The 24,759-nt window shown below is 46.1% G+C and overlaps 1 protein-coding gene across 2 annotated transcripts in view; it reads left to right on the forward strand.

Annotated features, from left to right (window-relative positions):
• TRAPPC3L (trafficking protein particle complex subunit 3L) overlaps positions 1–24,759 on the forward strand; it is a 606,266-nt gene that overhangs the window by 311,337 nt on the left and 270,170 nt on the right. For both annotated transcript variants that reach the window (XM_086927373.1, XM_086927374.1), the window contains one exon: positions 13,799–13,898. In XM_086927373.1, coding sequence (XP_086783499.1) covers positions 13,799–13,898 — 100 coding nt within the window. The remainder of the gene's footprint in view (positions 1–13,798; positions 13,899–24,759) is intronic.

Genomic DNA, 24,759 nt, shown 5'->3' on the forward strand with positions numbered 1-24,759 from the left:
ACAACCGCCGTCCACCTAGTGGATTCCTTTTGTTTATGATAGTTGCCAGGGGAGACAGAATCCACTTTTCCCTCTCCATCCCTCCTTTGTTAAAAATTAGTTCATCTATGACCTATAGGCTGTGAATACCAAAAATATTTTTATCAAACGTACCATATGATTTTCAGTTTAGTTATTCCTTTTTATTATTTAGTGGCAAATAAGTGCTGTGCATTCCATTCATTTTCTCCGATTACTGTTTATTTAGGGGTATACGCAAATACTATTACTCATTATTGTGATTCAGACACACATGACATGCTCAGCTCTTTTCATCTTTCAGTAAGTTGCCACGTTTCCACCTCCATAAAGGGGTAGGAATATTTATTTGAAAAGAAACGTTAGTGTTGGCAAGTATTGTGTCTGTCTCCTACACGCCCAATTTACCAACTTTGCTTTTCGCTTAAGTGGTAGTTAGGTGAAGGGCCGGACTGGGTACCAAAAGCAGCCCTTACCCCACTCTCTATTTGTCTCCTAACTCATTTGCTCTCTTTACATCCGTCCACTATCTCTCACTCCTTCTCTCTTGTCCGCCTCTGATTGCTTTCTCTCTACCGTCCCCTCTTTCCTGTCTGCTGCAGTTAACCTCTAGGAGTTGAATATGTGACAGATCCATTAAAAGCGTCCCGGGGCTTTCAAAACCGGCCTCCAAGTGCTCTGTCCTACCGGGGAAATGCAAGGTAGAATAAAAGGCCTGTCCGGCCCTAGTTGGGGGTGCAAACATAGCAGTCGACATCCTGTCTCAAAAGGTCGGGATCTGTGGAATCTCACAATAGTACAATGCACTTACAATGGTGGAAAATCAAATACTCTGAAACTATTTCCTCCATCGTGAAACCAAGGTTAGGGATGGGACATAGACATTTCAGGGCTGGTAACCATGCAAAATAGGTAAACACCCACAAAGCACTTTGTTTATGGGTTTTAACATACTAGGAGTAAATGCCCTTGCAGAATGGAAAATGGAAGGGAACATCCAATATGTAACAGCAATGTAGAGTACGGGTTGAAAATAAAGTTAATTGTGCAAGTGCACAATTACTCATAATTTACTGTTGTAGATTTTCCTTGGAGTGGTACATTTTGCCATTTGAATTGCTTCTGGAAATCTCTGGCTGTTAGTTTGATGAATATCATAAAACTGGAAATCTCCTACAATCACAGAAGTGATCTTCTATGAGTAAAGAATTTTACGTTGGCAACCTGGGCTGTGTGAATTGTGCTCCTAGTAAGGTCTTTCACAAGCAAGAGTTGAAAATGGAGTGATGGAGACTATGGGTAAGCGATTAAAGAATTTCTTTCAATTGATGACGGATTTTACATACTATACTTAGTAGGCCGTTGTCACTCTGCGCCATGCTCGCACCTGTGTGGTCACGTGAGCAGCATTCAAGTTCTCAGTGTTTGTGTCAGCCCACCTCGTCTCTGTTTACTGTGCAGCCATCAGGACATGCCCCTTGCCACACCTGGTTGCATCTTCCCTCAGCACCCCCTCCCCCAGTATAGGAACAAGTTGATTCATATAACTTGGCCACATTTCTTTCTTTGACTAGCTATACTAGATGAGACCAGAATTTTTGTGGGAGGTTGTTCGCTTTTCCTTTTTGCTACAGACCATTAAAGACACTTTCGGACCGGGTTACATAAACTATTGGACTGCTCTTGTACTCTTTAAAGCCTTGAAAAAGTCATGTAGTGACGAAACAGGTGTCAGCTGTTTTCGAAACAAGAATATGTATATAAGTGGAATGTACAGAATTGACATTCAGGTGGGGGAGTCAGGAGGGTACAGATTGTCATTACATATACACAGCCTTCTCTTAGACACCGGATGAGAGGACCACCAAGATCCCTAACACGGATATAAAAATCGTTACGATAAACGTCAAGGGCATGCACACAGCAAATAAGCGATACACCGTCTATGCATATATAAAGAGACAGCAGTCACAAATAGCTCTCCTACAGGAGACACACCTGTCAGCGGTCGAGGTGGATCGCTTGCGTAAGAAGTGGTGGGGTATTATCCGTGCCACAACATACTCGGTATTCGCTAGAGGGGCCCTAATCTGGATCCGGCCTGGGATCCCCTACAGGGAGCAGTCACTTAGCATAGATAAAGAGGGATGATATTCCCTACTAGAGTGATTGTTAGATGGTCAGTCAATACTGTTAGGTAGCATATACGCTCCTAACGTAGATCAGGACCACTTTTGGAGGTGCCTTATAGTAGTGTTAACCCAATACACCTCTGTAACGTGGCTTAGGGGGTGATTACAACTGTGTCTTGGACATCTGACTCGATAGATCCCATACCCCGCTGGCGCACTCACCGGCACACAAGCAAACGGAACAATATCGAACATGGGTGAAACACTGGGAATTGGTAGACGCATGGCGGGAGCGGAATCCAGACACTAAAATATACTCCTTCCACTCCATCCCATATAACCTGCGAGTGCTCCACAACACTGCTCCCGGGAGTACAACATGCTGACTATCTGGGTAGGGTACTATCGGATCATGATGCACACATAATGGCCCTCAGATGGAAGCCTCCCCACCCCCCAGTGCCCACCTGGACACTACCGCTGGAATGCCTCACAGACCATGTGTTTCGCCACGAACACGGGGATCACATGCAAGAGCATTTCACATTCAATGTAGGCGCAGCGACTTCCAGACTAATAGAATGGGACGCATTCAAAATCGCAGCCAGGGGGCATTGCATACAGCAAATAGCAGGGGTACATAGAACACTTAAAAGGTCACTGCAAAGCGCGGAGGTAGCGCTTGCTGGTTTAACGAAACAAACAGATGCCGATGGAGCCACCCCATACCAAATAGCAGCGGCCAAAACGTCCCATGCAGAAGAAATGAGGGACTTACCCAAATACAACTTTCGGGCTTATGCCTCCAGGGTGCATAGAGAGGGTAGTAGAGTGGGGAAACTTCTGGCTTGGCTAGCCAAGCAGGACACTGATGTGAAACCGATCATAGAAATACTCGATAAGGCCGGAACTCCTCAACACTCGCAAATAGATATTTTGCACATTTTTCACAACTATTACTCGGTTGTCTATCGGACCCTTGCACAGGGAGTTCAACATGCGATTAACCTGTTCCTCCACCCATTGCCTATACCCCTCATCCCATCCTCAGATGTAAAAGCATTCAAAGCAAAGATCAAATCGCCAGACGTCACCCATGCAATCAGAACACTGGCACTTAACAAAGCTCCAGGTATGGACAGATTCCTGCTCAAATATTACCGTACCTTCTCAGCACAACTGATCTCCTGGGCTGTAGCCATGTACGAAGATGGGCTAGACAGAGGTGAACTCCCAGGCTCGCTCAGGGAATCTATTCTGGTTACATTTCCCAAACCACACAGAGACCCAACACTCCCCGCCTCATAAAGACCAATAACACTGCTAAATGCAGCCTGTAAAATATTAGGCAAAATCCTAGCTGACCGATATACCCAAATTCTTGCACCGCTGACCCACCCTGACCAATGTGGATTCGCTCTGAGACGTAACACCTCGCAGAACCTTCGCAGGTTGTTCCAGGTCCAAGACAGAGTGAGAATGCACTTCCCTAACGCAGCGTGTCTGATTCTAGACCTCGAAAAGGCCTTTGACACTTTTCTATGGCCGTATTTATTTTCTGTCCTCCTTAGAATAAGAGTAGCGCCTACCCTGATGGCGTATAGACAACTCCTCTATAAAGGCCTTACCTCGCGGGTAAGAATAGGTAAATACATTTATGGTTTCTTCCCGGTAGATAGAGGGACTAGGAAGGGTGCCCCTTCTCCCCCATCCTGGCAGTAGAACCCCTGGCAATACAGATGCGTCAGAGGGGCGAGACCTGGGGTATTCCGATAGCAGACACGACGCATTGCGTATCATTATACGTAATCGATCTCCTGATATATGTCCGTAATGTCACAAGTGACCTCACCCCAATTTGGACGACGCTGCAAGACTTGGCAGAGGTCTCTGGCCTCAAAGTCAATTGGGACAAATCCACAATTTACCCACTGAGCCCTCATTTAGCCCCGCACAACATATGTGTCGGAGCTCACACAGTTGCCTGGAGAACTGCAGCATCTAGATATCTGGGGGTGAGGGACTAGGAAGGGTGCCCCTTCTCCCCCATCCTGGCAGTAGAACCCCTGGCAATACAGATGCGTCAGAGGGGCGAGACCTGGGGTATTCCGATAGCAGACACGACACATTGCGTATCATTATACGTAATCGATCTCCTGATATATGTCCGTAATGTCACAAGTGACCTCACCCCAATTTGGACGACGCTGCAAGACTTGGCAGAGGTCTCTGGCCTCAAAGTCAATTGGGACAAATCCACAATTTACCCACTGAGCCCTCATTTAGCCCCGCACAACATATGTGTCGGAGCTCACACAGTTGCCTGGAGAACTGCAGCATCTAGATATCTGGGGGTGAGGCTGTTTCATTCAACAGAGGACCTGTATGAAGGGACCCACTGCAAGGTACTAGTGGGGATATGCACGGCGGTGGGCTTCTGGAAAACACTGCCTCTCGCCCCCATTGGACGAGTAGCCCTTGCAAAAATGATCATGGTTCCCAGACTGCTCTATCATTTCACCAATCTCCCCGGGATACCGCGCGCCCCTTCTTCCGAGAGCTGGACACACTCCTAACCGTGCTGATCTGGGGAGGGAGTAGATATAGGGTAGCCTTAACCACACTGTACTTGCCCAAGAATCAGGGAGGGCTGGGAGCTCCATCCTTCGAAGCATTTTTCTTGGAGGCTCAACTTCTGTGGTTGTCACACTGGACAGCAGAGCGTCACATAGGAGAAACAAACACGGATGAGGGTCGGATACCCCTCCCAGCAATCCGGAGACTACTAATGTCAGGTACCAAGCCACTACGCACTTACCACCTACAAGTATCCATAGCCCGTATGTGCATGCTGAAATTTCATCGTATGTCCATAGAGAAACCTCTGTACTCACCTCTGCTCCCATTGGTAGGGTTTCTACGAAAGGATAAATACTATACCACTGAGCCCTTCAGGTATGGACTGAACATTTGGTCACAGAGGTGGAATCCCTGTTTGAAGATAGACAGCTAAGGACGTATGCCCAAATGGCTGCCCACTATGAACTTCTACCGGGCCAGTTCCTACTGCACATGCAACTATTAGACAGCAGTCGACCCTACTGGGATCTAAATGAGGGGGAACCTCCGACACACCCGGTGATACACACCATTCTGCATATGGGAGTGGGTAGACATTTAGTTACCTGGCTATACAAAGCAGTTCGGGAACTGCTCCTCCACCCTTTAGACTTGTTACGGCAGACATGGGAAGATGAAGTGGGATGGGTGTTTAATGATAACGACTGGCAAAAGGCCCTAGAATATCCCAAAAAGGTCTCCAGAAATGCGTGTTTCAGGAACATTCAATTTATTATTCTCCATAGGGCATACCTAACCCCACACCGCCTCCACTGTTTTTATCCTGACACACACTTCGTCTGCCCCTGCTGCCAGACTCCTGAGGCGGACTTCAAACACATGTTTTGGGACTGCCTCACTGTCCAACAATACTGGGACAGAATACCCCGAACGCTCCGAGAGACGACCAATATTATGACAATGTATTCATGGGAAACCTGTGCCCTCGGAATCTTCTGCAGGTGAAAGACCGAAAAGGTATAGTGCCGCTTTGCCTCCCTAGCCATTTTCTTAGCAAAAAGGGGTATAGCCATGCATTGGCAGGCCCCAGCAGGACCCCCCGAAGCAGCCTGGATAGGGGCCATGAAGAAGGGGGGTGCAGCAGAAGAAGAGGGGTTGAGGGATGAGGAAGTGAGGGTAATACAGAAACATCCTATATCTCTGGAGTGGGCACAATTATTGTACTAATTCACCCACGAAACAACGCATGCAAAATCACTGGTAGCCTCCCAATCTTAGACTCCACCTCTATCCCACATGGGACCAGCGGAAGATAATACAACGCAAAACCCAGGCGCCTAGGGCTGGAAATGTAATAGGACCACATCAGGCGATCCCACCCACTATGTCAGGACGACCCGTCACGTTCCTCCCCCACCCACACGATGTCGCGCAGTGTCACAAAACCGCAACCAATCACACAATACTTACATTCTGGCAGCTCCCCAACAGCATCCCCAGTTCACCCCCAATCTAGTAATTTTACCTCTACATCAGTTGTTCCGAAACCGATTACTTTTAAATGGGAACGCATTCACTAAATGTTATGCGAGAAAATACAAAAACGGTAGGCCTGGGGAACAAATAACAAACCCATGACCGCGGGAAAGGCACCCTACCAGGGTCTAGTAAGCATACTAGTACAGAATCAAACGTTAGGCAAGTGGGTATCTCCCAGAATGTTCTACTGTACCGTGTCTAAAATGTTCGATATGCAATAAGGTTATGAACTCTGTTCTCTACAGTTATCGCTCAACTGACAACAGATGTATGTTAACATATTATAATGATATGATGTCAACTTGTCCAATGAAATGCAAAATACCCAAAAACAAATTTAAACAAAAAAAACGTGGAATGTACAGAAGAACACAAGATTACACAATGTGTTAATACATTGTACTTCTACTCATACAAAATCCTGACTATTTGAATCTTATACTTTTGTGAAACTATATGAGTGTTTGGGTTTCCGGTATCATTAATACTGTTTTAAATGTATGGTCATTGGCACCTTAAGTCCATTCTTGGAATTGCGGAAGGTTTGAAACCACTTTTATGTTTGTATCTGATATTTTATTAAATCTATACAATATATATATATATCGTGACACCTTCTGTTTACACAGCGATTTCCACACCAAACAGACAAAGGACCCCGAAGCAGCAGATGTATTTAGTGGGAAGATTTATTAGCTCTTTCAAATGGTATTCCAGGCATATATATTACCTACTGGCGGTCGACAAGTGGTTAGTTATAGTTAGGACCTATTTTCCATAGGAAATCCGCCACATTCTATTCCCAATAACTTTGGCGCCGGTTGACGAGGCTTCGCCAAATTTTCAAAACTTTTGGCCAGCTCCAGTCCGCTCCTATCCTGAAAGTCTCGGGTTGATTCATCAAGCGGGGGTCGAGAAAAAAGGGGGGTCCCAAAACGTGTTTTCCCCATGCAATTTTCAATTAGCAAAAAGGGGTTAGTCGCAGCTACAGCCCGAACTGCTGAACGGAATTACAAAAAATTTAGCAAAGAGGTAGTCCTTGGTTCAAACTCGTGCCTTTTTGTTAAATAGTGTAAATCTGTTCAGTAGTTGCTGTGAAAATCAAAAGTAAAATCAAAAGTAAAATCACATATATATCTATGGGCGTGGTGGATCCGCACACCCTGCCGAGCACGAGCTGTATGCTAATTGGCTATCAACACTCCAAATCAGGAAGTGTTGGCAGCCATCTTGTGCCTCGTTGGAACTGAGGCACAAGAAACCTAAGAAAAAAAAGCTAAAAACACGAAAAGGGGGCAGGGTTGAAACACCCTGCCCCGCTAGGCCTGATCAGGGGGTTCCACAAGGACCCCCAAGTCCCCAAAAAATAAAATAAAATTTAAATCGGCGAATTCCGCCCAGGGTGCGCGGATCCTGCCCCCAAAAAAAATGAAGCGCAGGCTCCCGCGCTTTGTTGCTAAACAGCCCCCGGGGGGCCAAGTCCTGGGGACATGCACCAAAAACATGGGGGGTGCCTAATCCCCCTCAACATTGCACCGGGGACCGCCACACCCGGGGCAAAGCATGAATAATTGTGGGGGGTAACATCGCCCCCCAAAGCCCCGGGGACCGCCACCCCGGGGCTTCATAGTATAATGTTAGGGAGGCCTCTAAGGCCACCTCGAGCCTCGGGGACCACAACCCCCAGGGTTTTATAGTATAATGTTGGGGGGGCCTCTAAGGCTCCCCCGCAGCCCCTTGGACCGCCACCCCCCAGGGTTTTTTTAAATAAAAAATCCTGTGTGGGGGGGGCTCAAGCCCCCCCACATGCCCCGGGACCGCGACCTCCCCGGGGCTCTAAATATTTAAATTGTGGGGTCTGTGACGGACCCCCCTAGCTCCGGTAACTACCACTCCCTGGGACTTTGAAAATGTTGGTAGGGGAGCCGCGCGGCCCCCTCCTGGAGCCCTTGATGGCCCTGGGGACCACCACCCCCCCAGGGCCGGCTCCTGCACTGTCCCCCCAGGGAGCCCACCCCCGGGACACTGTAGTTTGCTATGGCAGGGCAGGAGCCTCGCGGCTCCCGCTCTGCCATAGCAAACTTGGTTTCAATTTTGAAAGAGAGAGCAGGGAAATCTCTCTTTCAAAATTCAAACTAAATAGCTTTTCCACAAGGGAAGCTGCATGTTAGCAGCTCCCCATGTGGAAAAGTAATGCCGGCTCCCGAGGGACGAGGGGAGCCGGTGGGACCGTGAGGGGATTAAGGACACCCCCACTGTCTCCAATGGAGAGGGCCAGCCCCGGGGGAGGGGGTCCCCGGGGCTACAAGTGGCCCTGGAGGAGGGGCCACACGGCCCCCCTCCCCAAATTAAAAAAAATAAATAGAAAGGACGGCCCAGGGGGATGGGGTCACCGGGGCCATAGGTGGCCAGAGGAGCGGGGCAACGCTGCCCCCTCCAAAACATTTAAAATAAATTTAAAAAAGGCCATGCTCCAGGGGATCGGATCCCCGAGGCCGATTAAGGCCTCGGGAGGGGACCACGTGGCCCCCTTCCAAATTTATACATTTTTTATAAAAAAATTAGAGAGCAGGCCCTGGGGGATGGGGTCACCAGCGCCAAAAAATGAGAAAAAGAAGGGGGGCTACACAGCCCCCTTCTTAAAAAAAAACAGCATAACGCCGGAGGCCACGCCCCCTCCTTTCAGCACTCTGCAAACACGCCCCCTGACGCATTTGCAGATGGGGAACGAATTCCCCTTGAATACTGGGGGTCCCTAGGGGCCAACTAGCCCACCAGGAACCTCCAGTATGCGCCAGGGGCTGCTTTGCAGAGAGGTGTTCTGAGGCCACACCCCTTTTTACAACTCTCTGCAACGCAGCTCTGTAGTGCTTAGTGGAGGTAGATGGTGGGTTAGTTGCACCCCAGGGAGTCTCTTGCTCACTTTGCCACTGGATTCAAGCAAGCCTGGCTGAAGATGGCTGTAATGCCAGAAACCGGTCCTAGGAAGCTTGTCTCCGGTCCAGGGATGGCATGGCCTGGCAGTTCGGGCTGGACTGTTCCCATGAGGCACAGGGTTAGACTGATTTGCATATGGCCATGTCTGAACTGGGGTGGCAGAGTGGGCTAAAGAACGGTGATGGATTAAACCCAGATCTGTTGACTGGGTGTGAGTGTTTGATTGGTTCAGATGCTCCGTCCATCACCATCCCCTTTTGTACCGCTTTGTTCGCCATAAGTTGGCATGGTATGCTCAGATGTGAGTCCCCTACTCACTTTGCCACTGGAATCAAGCAAGCCTGGCTGAAGACGGGTGTAATGCCAGAAACTGGTCCTAGGAAGCTTGTTTCCGGTCCAGGGAAGGCATGGCTTGGCAGTTCGGGCTGGACTGTTCCCATGAGGCACAGGGTCAGACTGATTTGCATATGGCCATGTCTGAACTGGAGTGGCAGAGTGGGCTAAAGAACGGTGATGGATTAAACCCAGTTCTGTTGACTAGGTGTGAGTGTTTGATTGGTTCAGATGCTCCATCCATCACCACCCATTTTGTACCGTCTAGGACTGGTTAGTCAGACTCCGTTACCACCTGTATCCATCTAAAAAAAAGTTGAGGGTGCAGGATGATTTTAAAACAAGGCTTCTTTCTGCTCCTCTGTTTGTTCTTTCTGCAAGTTTTCCTTCTTCCTGTACTTTTCTTCGTCTTTGAGGACTTCTGTTGCTTCTTTCAGTATTTCTTTTTTTCGTACTGTGCGTTTTCTCTACTTTTTTCACATGTCCTATCTCTTGAGGCATATTTAGAAATTATCATTTACAAAACCGTTGAAATTCACTGAAAAAACCATAGGTTTCAGGCACGTTATAGTTCGGAATTAGCATTTAAAAAACCTTAGAAATTCACTTAAGAAACCATAGGTTTCAGGGGCATTATAGTTAGCTGGACATTTCACAACCTTAGAAATTCCCCCGTTATAGTTAGTTCAGCTAACTATAACTCGCACACCCGCAATGCAGTGCTGATGACGTCACATATTACATCACTCATGACATGGTCAGTGACATCACTCATGACATTACTGATGACATCTCAAATTACATCACTGATGACATCACTGATGACATTATCCTTGTGATAGAGTGGCAGACCTCCTCTCACCCTGATATACCCTTTGATACACACACTCAAAAATAGAAACTAACATTTTCAAAACAATGGATATACCAATGCCAGTTACAACAACCTATTCAGTAATTCCAAGATCTACATTCACATCCACTCAATCACCAACAGTCTTATAAAGTCACTCATACATGTACTCACTTAACATACGTACACATGCACCTATTTATCCTGTTATACACCGCCACTCATCCATAGAGTTACTCACACAAATAGTCACTCATGCTAATAAAGAATCAAACATCCATTTACCTGCATATACAGTTATACACACACCAGCACACTTACTTCTACAGAAACGTACACATACCTACTCTTTTAAACAATCACTTATAGAAACACATACTTATTCACACAGGAACTCTTCCAATCTCTTACTCTCACATATACTCACTTATATACACCAACACTCACATATACTAGTTTAAAATATATGTACTTACTTATAAAGACACTATTGAGACAGTCATTCACTCACTGACACAGCCATACACACACTCATCCACCCATACAGTCCTGCACACATACTTTCTTCAACACATAAAAACAGTGATGCACTCATTCATGCAACTATGCACTAAGTAATACCCTCCACTGAACCATACAGACACTCATACTGATAATCTAAAAACCAAGTAATAACCCATATAGACACTCATGTAGCTACTCACCAACGCATGCAGTCACTTATGCAAAAAGTGAGAGACTGATACGGATATTTACATATTTAAACATTACTCAGTAACCCATGTATTCACTAAGATACACTTAATCAGTCCATTATAAAGTCAATTTTACAAAAACCAAAAAAAATCATCCATTTAGACACTTATATACCCATTTATTCTTCCATCGACCTTGAGATATACATATATAAAACGTATTTAATTTTCAGAAAAACACACATTCATTGAATGATGTCATCAGTGATGTCACTGACCATGTCATAAGAGATGTAATATGTGACGTCATCAGCAGTGCATTGCAGGCGCACGAGTTATAGTTAGCTGAACTAACTATAACAGGGGAATTTCTATGGTTTTGTACAAGTAAAATGTCCAGCTAACTATAACGCCCCTGAAACCTATGGTTTTTTCAGTGAATATACCGCCGAAACGCGTCAAGCAGCCTAAATGAGTGAATAAACTTATTTGGAATCATCTATTTCACGGAGTCAGTGCCTTACTTGCATGAGAAAGTTTGGAGTGTTCCAGATATATATATATATATATATATATATATATATATATATACGCACACACACACTAAATGGGGGTGCAGGGTCGCTCGCTCCCCATTTCACAGATGGGAAATGGACCCTCTCTGATAGGCACAATGGTTCTCTTGTTGGAAATGGGATCACGCATCCACTCACTCAAAGAGTTAGCCTTCATTTATTGCAAGGGGAATTTCCGAAATTTAGCAGTTTTGAAGTTACTACTAAAAAATTACACCATCCATGTATTTGCAGTTAAGGGCATGACCTACAAGGAGCAACACATTGTTTGCGTCTTTTGGGAAGTCACTATGGCCCTGAATAAGAGTGCTCCAAAGAGGTAAGTGCTATTTACCACACTCGAAATCAGACTCCCAGAGGTTCGAAATGTATTGGGCACTTACCAGTGTCAGCCTGCGACAAGTTAAACAGGTGGGACAATGGGTACACTAACAGGCACTGATAAAAACCAGCAGTGCTCTTAGGCTCAAAGCCAAACCTCTCAATTGTGGTCCGCTTTTAACAGTGTTCATAATGGGCCGCGATTGAGAGCCCTGGAGTTGAGACTGAAGCCCCTGCGAGTTTCTCACAGTGCCTAGCAGTGAATTAAACCAACATAATATTTAAAAAAAAATAAAAAGATTTACTTACCTATTGCATCGTGCTGGGTGCTAGTCTTCATCTAGACAGCACAGGAACACAGAGCTCCAGCAAGCAACTCCCCTCTACCAACCAAGACGCTTGTCTCATGCTGCTCAGGCTGCATGAGAGAAGAACAAGGATTGGCTAGAGCGCGCTGGTGCGATGCTCCTTAAAGCACTGGATATCAGTGCATTCTTTGCAGCCAGCTGTCTAAGACAGCTTGAGTTGGAGTGTTTAAATTGCAAGGCAGTTAGACAAAGTGACATGCACACTTTAAACTGGGTGGCACACTGTTCCTCCCTGCTGTTGCCCCACCCTCAGACTTGGCTGATGCCAGAACGAAAAATAAAATGGTAATAAATGTGTTTTATTACCATTTTATTTTTCATGTTTCCTGGTCTCCGGTGGAAGGGCGACACTCCTCCACTCTCATGGAGGCACTGCCACTGGAAAATTCCGATCCCTGAGCATCCAAGAATTTGCACTGTGATCAGATCACGTTGTGACATAATGATCAACCTCCTGAGGTTTTCCCTGAAATACAATGCTGCGTACAGCCTGCCAATATTTACCAGGGTTTTGTTGCACCAAATACTCAGTCCACATGTAATGCCTCAAACTCAGAACGGAGGTAATTTTTCACCTGGTACTGGGTATAGGTATTTACCAAGTGTGGTAAAGGCCACATCCTATTTTATTTCACCCATCTGGTAATCGGATCCTAAGACACATATTTTGTAATCGGATCCTAAGACACATATTTTGTAATCGGATCCTAAGACACATATTTTGTAAGTTTAAGGGCCTATGTGCATTTTGTGTGAAAAACGTCCTGCAATGGTTTTGTGAGTACCTACAAATGTTGCTTCTAAAGGTCTGATGAAAACCTTTGCATGCCCTGCTGTTTTCCTCCTTCTACCCCCTCCCCCCTTTCCCGGCATCCACTGCAACAGAATGGCCAGCCATCCCACGCCTGAGTAAATGACATTCTACATATAAATTCTGATTCTTCACAATTTAAAAGTGGAAATGCTATTTGTACGCTATTAGCAAATACTTAAGAGGATAAACACCTTTGGGACTCCTCTACTACATTATGATATCGACAGGATATGACATGTGATCATTTAGGAGGTTCCTGGAGTCATGGCTACTCTAATATCTAAATTCAGATCTACTCTATTAGTTGCTATTTCAATCCCCTACTTACTGCACCAAACTCTGCATTTCCTCAATAATTCCTGCGCCCTTCGCCCTGTTACTGTACAGCAGGTTTAACCGACTGAAATATAAAGTAAGATGCAGGCTTTATTGCCCTGATAATAATCCAGAAGGGTAAACTCCAATTGAGCATACAGGGCTTTGTGCGGGTCAAGGACACTTTTGGACTATTCATAATAGGGGCCTTCATTTGCCTCTCTCAATCAGACCACGTTTAGACATGTTGTAACAAAGTCATAGTGTTGAAGTTTGAATTGAAACTTTGTTTAAAACAACTCATTTAATCGTTCACAGGGGATACAACATTGGAATACGGCTCGTGGAAGACTTCCTGGCTCACAGTGGCATTAGGAAGTGTCGCAGTTACAATGAAACAGCGGATATCATCGCAAAGGTAAAGCAAACAAACTATTGCTCGCTTCCGATGATAGCTTAATTTTATTACCTCGGCTATAAAGTTGTCATTTTCTATTCCATAGTCAGATTTTTTTTTACCTCAGGCGACGCAGCACGCTTTGACTATCGGTCACACTTCAAAGGAGCCCTGCAGTGAAGTGTGCCAGTGACGCATGGCGGCAGAAATCAGACTCAGTTGTTGTACGTGCCCCTGTGACGTGTGGACCAACGTTTTGTCTGTTGGGTTTGATGCGTTACTACCTGCTTTTAGCCGCGCGCCATTAATCTATCAACTGGAACGCTAACTTCTTTTCTGTGAAGTAGGCCAAAAACCCGAGGTAAAGTTTCCTTCCTCTTGGTGTTGTGGTTATGAGTATGCAGTTTGTGGTATTTTATAGTGCCTTTTAAAAGCTGCTCTTTACAGCATCACTCAGTATCCACGTGAGCATCATTTCTCTTTTATTAGAAATGTACTTTGATTCTACAGCCAACTAGCCACACCGCATCAAATCGTGACAGCCTCAGCCCGGCATGGCTTTTTACCAAGCAGCAGCTGGTATTTATCAGCCTATAGTACAATGTAACAAGTGAAACTACAAGTCACAGAATGCAGTCTGCTTTGGGCTAAAATACCAGGACTGGCTAAGTATCTCACACATGACATGCAGTAATAAAACTATTAAGAATTAAGATGTGGTCTCCTTCAGCCACTTGTGACTTTATACCCACCAGAAGTTTGCTTGCTGAGATTTGTGGGCCCATAGTTGCAATGTTTTAATTTTTTGTTCAAAATGTTTTTTTTTGTTTTAGTGAAATACAAGGAGAGAACAGCTCTCAAAACAAATGGCAGTAAATCAGCTTGTTGTTCAATGTTTAGTACTAGAGATAGGATAGTAGCCATATTGTTGGCAAACAACAACACAATATTAAGGGCTCAGTACACATATCATACAGACTCTATGCGTTTGTATAAACAGGTACAGGATAAATGGAAACGCAATCACATCAACATCAATCCCGTTACAGCGCTAGTGTACTGGATTCTTTCAGGTCCCTAAATACTAAATCAAAGGTGAGAAGTAAAGTTGAAAGTAAGGGGGCGTAAATAGCGCGCTGAATTGCTAGTGCGCAGACCACTTTGAAAATTCTCCTGAGGCACAGCCGGGAGCTGACAGACAGATCGAGCACTTTGCTTTGTTTTTAAAATTGTATTTTGAACGCTTTTTTAACAATTCAGTCACCCCTCCTGTCACACGATTGCAGTGTGCAGGCACCCCTTTTCCCAGCAAAACTAGCGCTGGAAAGGGCGAAATCGCCGATCCTCACTACCGCCATTCCCCACGCCCTGACTGGGCCACGCCCCCTCCTCATCATATCCTCATAAAGATGTGCCAGTACCGGAAGCGCAGCGGACGAGCGCAGCGGGCGTGACGAATGCGCACCGAAGGCGTGCTTAAGGCAAGCTCGTCTGCGCTCGTCCGCGATCAGGACGCGACCGGGGCCGGGCTTCATCTCCGTCCAACTAGCCATATCTCCGCTACATACACTCGGAATGAGCTGCTGTCTCTGAAACCCCCCATTGCGCAACCTGCCTTTTTCCCACCCCTGACGCTCGGAACCAGGCCCATGTCTGCACGGTTTGCAATTTCGCCCTTCCTGTTCCAGACACTACTATCAGGACGGCTCACACCCTTAATTACACCTCCTCGCGCGTAGCCCAATCCTCCTTGATCCTCAGAGCTGCACTGATCAACTGCAGATCACTGAGCAAACACGCCATTGACATCTGGCAGTCCCTTCAGGACAACAGCTGGGACCTGCTCTTCCTAACGGAAACGTGGCTGAATGACACCACGAATCCCGCCATCTCCCTTGCTCTGCCGGAGGGCTACAACATTATCTGTGCAAACAGACCCAACGGTAAAACAGGAGGTGGTGTTGCCTCAATTCACAATTCCAAATGGACTGTTACCCTTCCTCCATTTGAACAAATTGATTGTATCGAAGGCCTACCTTTCAGCGTCCAAACCTCCCCGTCCTCCTCTTGCTCCGGAATTCTTATCTATCGTCCCCCACATTCCAATACCTCTCATCTACTGGCTCCGGCGGACTCTCATTCAGCTGAGCACACGCTACGCTAATTTCACTGCTTTAGGAGACTTCAATCTCCACGTTAATAACGACTCCTGTTCGCACAGCAGCAACTTCATCTCTACGCTAGCTGTTTGTAACCTAGTCCAATTAATTACCTTACCCACGCACAAAGCAGGTCACACTCTGGATCTGATCTGCTCCAACCTACCTTCTATCCGGACCTCTCCCCCCACCCCGGTCATATGGTCAGATCACTTCCTCATCCCTTTTGAGATTGACATTCCTTGCCACATTAGACCCGTTATCACCCCCAAATCATCAGGCAGAAACTGGAGTCGCATCACCCCTGAAACGCTCCTGGAATATCTAAAAAACTCCCTACCCTCTCTGTCATCTGACCCGGACTCACAGATTGACCACCTGGACGCATGGATTAATCAGGCCCTAGACGCACTAGCCCCTCTGAAACCCACTAAAACCTTCAGGGCGGCACCATCTGCACCTTGGTACTCCGACGAGCTCCGGGAGAAAAAGGCCTCCTGTAAATCCCTCGAACGCCTCTGGAGACAAAATTACTCCCTGATTGGAAAACCACCTATAAATCAGCCCTCAAAGAATACCGGAGAATGATCGAGAAGCACAAATGGGACTTTCTGGCTTCCAGAATCAAACTAGCCAGCAATGGCGCCAGGGAAATTTTCAACATAGTGAGATCCTTCACAAACCCCAATGCATTGACTCGCACCCAGCCCGCCTCCCAGTCGCTTTGCGACAAACTCTCACAATTCTTCGAGGACAAAATTGAGGCTATCTACTCCTTCTTCCCCACCCCTATCATAGAAGGACAAAAAGAGGAACTCATCACTTCCTCGCCCCCGCAGCCTACCCTACTCGAATTTGCTACTATATCAGAAGCTGATTCTATGGTTGAACTCCTCAAGTGCAAATCAGGCTCACCTAAAGACCCTTGGCCAGCCAAGCAATACAAAAATCTTGCATCCGTTCTTAACCCCCACCTCAACCTCATCTGGAACGACTCCCTCAGAACTGGCTGTTTCCCGTCCAAATGGAAAGATGCCTACTTAGTCCCCATCCTTAAAAAACCCAACCTGGATCCAGATGACCCCAGCAACTACAGGCCTATCTCTCTCCTGCCTGCCCCAGCCAAGATCCTGGAAAAACTGGTACATTCTCAGCTGTCCCATTACATCGAAACCTATGGGTTACTCCACGACTCCCAGCACGGTTTCAGATCAGGCCACAGCACCGAGTCGGCCCTTATCGAAATGGCTGACTCGGTAAGATGGACGCTTGATGGAGGGTCGAGGGCGGTGTTAGTGCTGCTGGATCTTTCAGCAGCATTCGACACCGTCTCTCACAACATCCTGCTGAAAAGGCTGGAGAACTTAGGGCTGGGTGGCGCTGTTCTGAAATGGCTCTCATCCTACCTCTCAGACCGCACACAGCAGGTCTTCACCCCTCCGTACACTTCCCCTGCCAGACCACTTAAATGGGGAGTTCCACAGGGCTCTTCCTTGAGTCCGCTCCTTTTTAATGTGTATTTCACCCCCTTGGACAAACTGATCGCCCAGGCGGGAATCAAATCCACCTCCTACGCTGACGACATTCAGTTTCTCTTCACTTTCGACTCCCCTTCCGCCTCTGCTTTTGACCCACTGAAATCCTGTCTCAGAGACATCTCAAAGTGGATGGATGCCAACTCCCTCCGACTCAATGCTGGGAAAACAGAGATCCTATTTTTCAATTCACCTTCCCCTCTGGATTCTAATATGTGGTGGCCGGAAGACCTGAGCCAAGCCCCCACCCCCAAAGACTTGGTAAGAAACCTTGGAGTTCGTTGGGACAACCAACATAGCTTCCACAATCAGGTCCAAACAGTAGCAGCCTCCTGCTTCGCAAAGATCTGGACCATTAAACGACTCATCAATTACCTGCCGGCGGACTGCCGTAAGACTGTGATCCAGGCACTGATAACATCCCATCTTGACTATGCCAACGCCCTCTACCTTGGTATCACAGCAGGCCTCTGCCATAAACTTCAGACGGTCCAGAATGCAGCCGCCCGGCTGGTGGAGAATATCCCTTCTAGACACCACATCTCCCCACACCTCCGCAAATTGCACTGGTTGCCCATATCTAAAAGATGTGTGTTTAAGGCCATGACACTGGCCTTCCGAGCATCAAAAGGCAGTGGGTCGGCACACCTAAAAAACATTTTGCGACCTTATGCCAACCCCAGGACTCTACGCTCCAACACCCTTCACTCCCTGGAAACTGCCCGATTTAAACGCTCTTGTGCAGGTGGAAAAACCTTTGAGGTCTGCACTTCTCAGCGCTGGAACAAGCTCCCTCTAGCCCTACGCACCTGCCAGACAGAATCAGCTTTCCGTAAATCCTTGAAAACACATCTTTTTTCCTCTTAAATCTGGATATCGGACCCCGTGGCCTCTACTTTCAGAGTTCTCAGCGCCGGGACGCCCCGTTGGGGCCACTGCGCGCTCTACAAAATTCTCAAATAAATACATAAATAAAATAAATAAAGGACAGAAACGGAGGATGAAATAAAGAAATGCACGAGAGAGCCAGTGCTGGCTTAACACTTGGTCCCACGAGCTTAGGAGACACATGCAGACCAGAATTTAACACTAATTTTTCATTAAACATTTCCATTCCTGTAAGTGGTTGTGTAGGGAGGGCCCAGTGCGCTGTTTTGCCCATGGGCCTGTAAGGCTATTAGGATGGCCCTGGAGAGAGAAGAATGAGAGCCAAGTAGAAGGTCTTTGGGGCCTCGGTGTGGCCTTATCTGGCCCTGGTCATTGGAATCTGGGCACAGCAAAGCAACCTGCTAGTAGCCACAGTAGCTTCTGGCACCGGTTGGGGTGGCAGGGTGGGGGGGGGGGGGGGGGGGGGGGGGGGAACAATAAAAAAAACGTACCATATCGCTGTCACGTCGCTCCTCTGCACCAGGACTCCACTAGCACCAAACAGAAACCAGAAAGCAGCTTTGTGATTGGTCTGAGCGATGTGGATCAGTCCATTGCCAGGGAATGGAGGCCTGGGCATGTTCTTCATGCAGGCTGTAATGCAGCCTGTATGGAGAACATACGAACAGGGGATGGATGTTTTGGCCGGCCCCAGAGGGCCAGCCATACAGTCATTGCCCACTTTAAGTGGCCAAACCACTCCTTCCCTGAGAGCAGAGTAGCCCGCCCGCCCGCAAAGCAGCACGGAAACATAAAATAATAAAAACGTTCTTAGTATCATTTTATGTTTCCTTAATTCACACTGCTTAGAAGTAGTGGGGTGATGCTCCTCCTCCTTAGTGGAGGAGCCGCCACTGATTAGCCATATACCAGAAGTTGCTGACGGTGTCACACTTTACATGTGGCCACTTGACAGAGATACTTAGGTGCCTTCATATAACTTGTTGCATTAATCGGTGCTGAAATTACCACCAAAAATTACAAGACCGCACTACAAAAGTGGAACTAAATAGTATTACCACTCTTTTGAGACGATGAGAGGTGCTGACTGCCAACAACAAGCATCATTTCAACCCAGATAAAATGGTAGTAATTATTGATATTTTGTGGCGCTCCTTGGCATGATGGTGTCCACTGCTGGTATAATGTTTACCCTGACGTCTTAGTGGCAATTCATGCCATAGTGATGGAATCCAGGGCATCAGATGGTGATTTGTGGGCATGCAAGGCATAATCTATATGTGTGGCAATCTCACAAGTGAATACTTGTACTTGGTAAACTGATTACTGAGTAAATACAAATGCTGGTATTTGAGGAGTCAATATTTTTCATTAAAATTATCACCTTTTTGTTTTGGGAATTTAATTTAATTTTTTCAAAGTAAAACGTTTTTACTGTAATATGTATGTAAGACATCTGAGTGATAATCACTATTCCTCTCTGAGAGCAACGCCTGTATGATGTTTTTTTTTACCTTACCTTACCTTTTGGGTTCATAATCATCTTCACCTTTGCAATAATGTCTTTGTTTTCTTTTTCCCTTTCTTTAATTATCCCAAGTCACCACATTGGATGACTTTGTTGCCCTATGTCCTTCCTGCAGTGTTTATTTTTAAATTTTTGTATGGATTGTTTTCAACTTCTGCTGCCTGCATGATAAGGACACCGCACACTAGTTTGACCAGTGCTGTCACATATATTTCTTAAACTACCCCCAGTGGCCTTCAGAGTACATTAGGCTCTCTTAGGGGACGCCACAAAGGATACAGCAGCCATAAGGAATAATGGCTAAATGGCACGTCGTGGACATTAAACAGTAACGACCTCATTAGTTAGGCTGGGATAGCTTCAGTTTTATGAACATACTCCCCAAATGTTTATTTGTTCCAGACTTCAGCAGCAGCCAAACAGGATGAGGCTAGCATTTAGTATCTAAATTACCTTTCCATTTCGATTTTAATGACCCTGGAACGCTTACAGCAGCCTGCTTTCATGGTATACTTTTCAATTAAGGCAGCCGGCAGTTTTCTTTACATCACATAATGTTGCATTTCTAATGTGACATAGGACTCAAGACATTTTAAAGCCTTTGTCTCAGCTGCTGCTGTTGCAAATGATTAAAGTTTAGTTGTCTGTTTACCTTTTTGCACAGAGTTAGCATGTCCCTTCGTGGCTGCTTCAGTGGCCTTTCGGTTTTTATATAGCAGAAACTTTACCAGAAGGTGTCAGAGCCAGGGCCGGACTGGTATTTCTAGGCACCGGGCAATCCCCCAGTAGGCTGGATGGGGTGGGGGCTGGTTTTCTGACAGAGGGCCGCTTGTGTGGCTGGGGCAGAATTTCGACCCGAGAAGTCATGAGAGTCAGAGAGAGTCACAGTAGTCTGACTGTCTGAGTCTGACAGACTGAGACTACTACTCTTCTCCGTCCGTGGCTCCACTCCGTGGTGCAGCCCGCAGGGAAAAAAGCACAACTGCATTGACCCAGTGCAGACCATGCAGGCAGCCTGCTGCTAGGTGGATTTAATAATCAAGAGGAGAAGGAGGTGCCTGTGAGCAGCGCGCATATGCATTGTCTCCTCCTCCGACTGCGCTGCGTCTGCGCACAAATCTTCAGTTCACCCTTAGGGTGAGGCTGATGGGTGACGGGTGACCAATTGTCATGCCGCATGCGTATTGGACCTCGCGCAATAAAAGTACATGTGACTGCCTGCATCCCAGATGACTGAGACAGAGAGGCAGAGGCACCGTGTGCAGGCCTGACCGTGCGGCCATAATTTAATTATTTCTAGATCCCTGTCTGCCGCCAGTAGCAGGTGAGTTTATCCACCCACTCCAGTCGTCCGCAATGAATGATCATTCATGGTGGGCAATGGTGGCACTGGGTGGGTGTCGCACGCAGTGGTGGATTTGATTGTTGTGTGAGCAGGGCGGAGGCAGTGCGGAGCAAGGTGGCCTGAGTTGAGCACTCGGCACAGAACCGTCGCGGGCCGTGGCTGCAGGCAATACATCAACATTTGTTTTGGTGCACATGGTGCGGGCGGCCAGGCCACCATTAAAGTAGAACAAAGCTAATGCAGGCTGGCTGCTTTGCTCGTTCTCCTTCTTTAATTGCAGCCTACTGTTATTGCTAGACCTCTCGGGGCTGCATGGGGTGGCCAACATAAGTTATACAGGTCAAATACATTTTTTTGAACATACCATCAGATTGGGGCCTCATCTGATGGTATGTGCAAAAAAAACAAAAACAGAGCAAACATTATTTGACGCATGGGCAGTCCCCCAGCCTTTCACTCACAAACTGGAGGCTCTGGTGCGGCCGGTCTCGTCTCAAGAGACACACTCTCTCTGTCTCCACTGTGCAGCGCACAACCAGGATGAATCATTTCCACAGACAGGACCAGGCCAGGGCTGTGGAGAGATGTCCTTCTCTGGGACCAGTTCTACAGTTTCGAGGTAACTTTGGGGACATTCCTTACATTCACCTACACAGTCTCTTCTGAGTTTGGCTCATGGTCCTTTCTTGGGTTGGCTGTGGTACGTGTGTGGCTTGATATAGCAAATGCAGTTGTGTTAGTCGTCGTTGTGACTGTGGTACAATAAGGTACATTTACTACAGTAGGATAACAGCATGTTTTGCGGTGCATTAATGGCTATTCTGTAGGGCAATAATAGCCATTCTCTGTAGTGAAATGATGACATATTTTTTAGTGCAGTTGTGACCTGATTCATGTAGGAGAGTGATTGCATTAGTAATACAATTGTAGCATATTCGTAGTACAATCATGGGGCCATTCTGTAGTACAATAATGAACATATACCATAGTACGAAATGTCATTACATTAATGCCCATTCTACAGTGCAATAATAGCCTTATTCTTTAGTGAAATTATGACATATTCTGTAGTACAATAGCCTTATTCGGTAGGGTAGCAATGACATTCTATAATACACTAAATGCATATTCTGTACTACAATCATTGTATATTTTGTAGTACAGAAGCACAGAGATGGTCATATTTGGTACAAAGATGGCTACATTCGGAAGTTCAGTCAAAGGGACATTCTGTACTACATTAATGGGCATATACTGCCATACTGTTATTACATGTTATTCAGTATGTTGATACCTGTTTTGTTATTCAATAAGATCTATATTATCTAGTTTAACTATTCCCTTATTCTGTAGTGAAACAATATTACATTATGTGGAACAACGATGGCACTTTGGTGTAGTGAGGGTAAAATTATAAGTACATTTGTGGTATGTTCTGTAGTGAAATTATGGATATTCTCTCTCTCTATCTCTCTCCCCTTTCTCTCTCTCTCTCTCTCTCTCTCTCTCTCTCTCTCTCTCTCTCTCTCTCTCTCTCTCTCTCTATATATATATATATATATATATATATATATATATACCTTTCTCTCTTTCTCTCTCCTTCTTTCTCTCTCTCTATACTTCTATCTCCTTCTCTCTCTCCTTCCGTCTCTCCCCTTTCTCTGTCTCTCTCTCTCTCTCTCTATATATATATATATATATATATATATATATATATATATATATATATATATATATATATATATATATATATATATATATATATATATATACCTCTCTCCTTCTCTCATGCTGTCCTCTCTCTCTCTCCTTTCATCTCTCCACTTGCTCTCTCTCTCCTTCTCTCTCTCCTTCCATCTCTTCCCTCCTCTTTCTGTATCCCTCTCTCTCCCGGTCTCGATCCCTCTCTCTTTCACTATACCTCTCCCACTCTCTCTCCCTCTCTTTCTGTCTTGCGCCCCCTCTCACACCCCTCCTTCTCTCTCACTCCCTCTCTCTTTCTTTCGCCCCCTCTCCCTCTCTCTCTCTCTCTCTCTCTCTATTTCTCTATCCCTCTCTCTCTTGCTCTCTATTTATCCCTCTCTCCCTCTCAATCTCTATACCCATCCCTCTCTCGCTCTCTCACCATCTCCTCTCTCTCTCCTTCCCTCTATCTTCCCTCTCTCTCTCTCTCTTTTTCTATCCCCATATCTCTCTCACTTCCTCTCACTCTCTATCCCTTTCTCTATATATCCTTTTCTCTCTCTCTCTCCTCTCCCTCTCTATCCCTTCCTCTCCTCTTTTATATCCCTGTATTTCTCTCCCTCTCTCTCTTTCTCAATCTAATATGTAATGAAAAATGTGTTGAAAAATGCTTTGTTTTGGCCTTTCTGTCTCCAAAAAGTTCTTGGCGGGAGAAGCCCTCCAAATTTTCTCTAGTAGTGGTTGCTCACTGTGCTTGCTCGCTACACACCATATGGGGGCTGGTCTCACTTTTACTGTGTTCTCCCTGATTCACTACTCGTGTCTATTCGTGGTGCTCTCAGAAAGAATGTCTATGGGTACATATGACTGAGTGGGTAATCTGGTTCGCTTTAAGGTCATCATCTACTATTTACTGTGCTTTGAAAGTTGATACAATTGAAAATGTAATGAAAAATGTGCAATAAAATTTTTCATTTTGGTCTGTCTTTTTCCAAACTTTTCTTGGAGGGAGGACCTCCACAAAACCCTCTACTAATGGTCGGGCTCACTCGCTGCGCTCGATCACTATGCACCGGACGGGGGCTGGTCTGCCAAAACTTGTCTGGGCTGCTTTCAGTTCCCAGTCCGGCCCTGGTTAAAGCACTTTACAATACAACCAGTTACATTACATAAGGACTTCAGAGTACATAAATTACATAAAACCTACCAAACAGATAAACTCAAAACTCAGATAACAATGGTAGTAAGTACATACGTCTACTACAGATACTAGTGCTTAGAGCTAGATATATACAAGTTGCAAATTCACTCCAGAATAAATTTTAAGAAAAGTTGAATCAATTATGGTTGGACAAATATAAAATCCATATTTACAGAGCAAGATCATCTCGCCATTGCAGAGGGTTTTTGCAGTGCTCGTTTAGCCGGGCCTTCAGGGTGCTGTTGCACTCATCGGCGGTGATCTAGGGTCTGGAGCGATCTTTGAGATGCTGATGGCCATAGCGGTAGAACACCAGGTGGTGGTGGCCGAAGGCCGCATGCTGGAGCCTAGGGCTGTTCTTGAGCTTGTGCTGGTGGCCAACTATGGGAAGGGGGTAGCTCGACACTGTAGGGCATGAAGGCTCGAATGCCAGTGTAGGGGCTTACATAAATGGAGTTAAAGCAGTCATTGGTTTGGTGCTGTGGGAGAGAGACTGGAGTAGTGGGAGCTGACCAGTCTGTGTTGCGCCCTGAAGTGACCCCC

This window comes from Lissotriton vulgaris, chromosome 6 (genome assembly GCF_964263255.1).
Source record: "Lissotriton vulgaris chromosome 6, aLisVul1.2, whole genome shotgun sequence".
Taxonomy (NCBI): Eukaryota; Metazoa; Chordata; class Amphibia; order Caudata; family Salamandridae; genus Lissotriton; species Lissotriton vulgaris.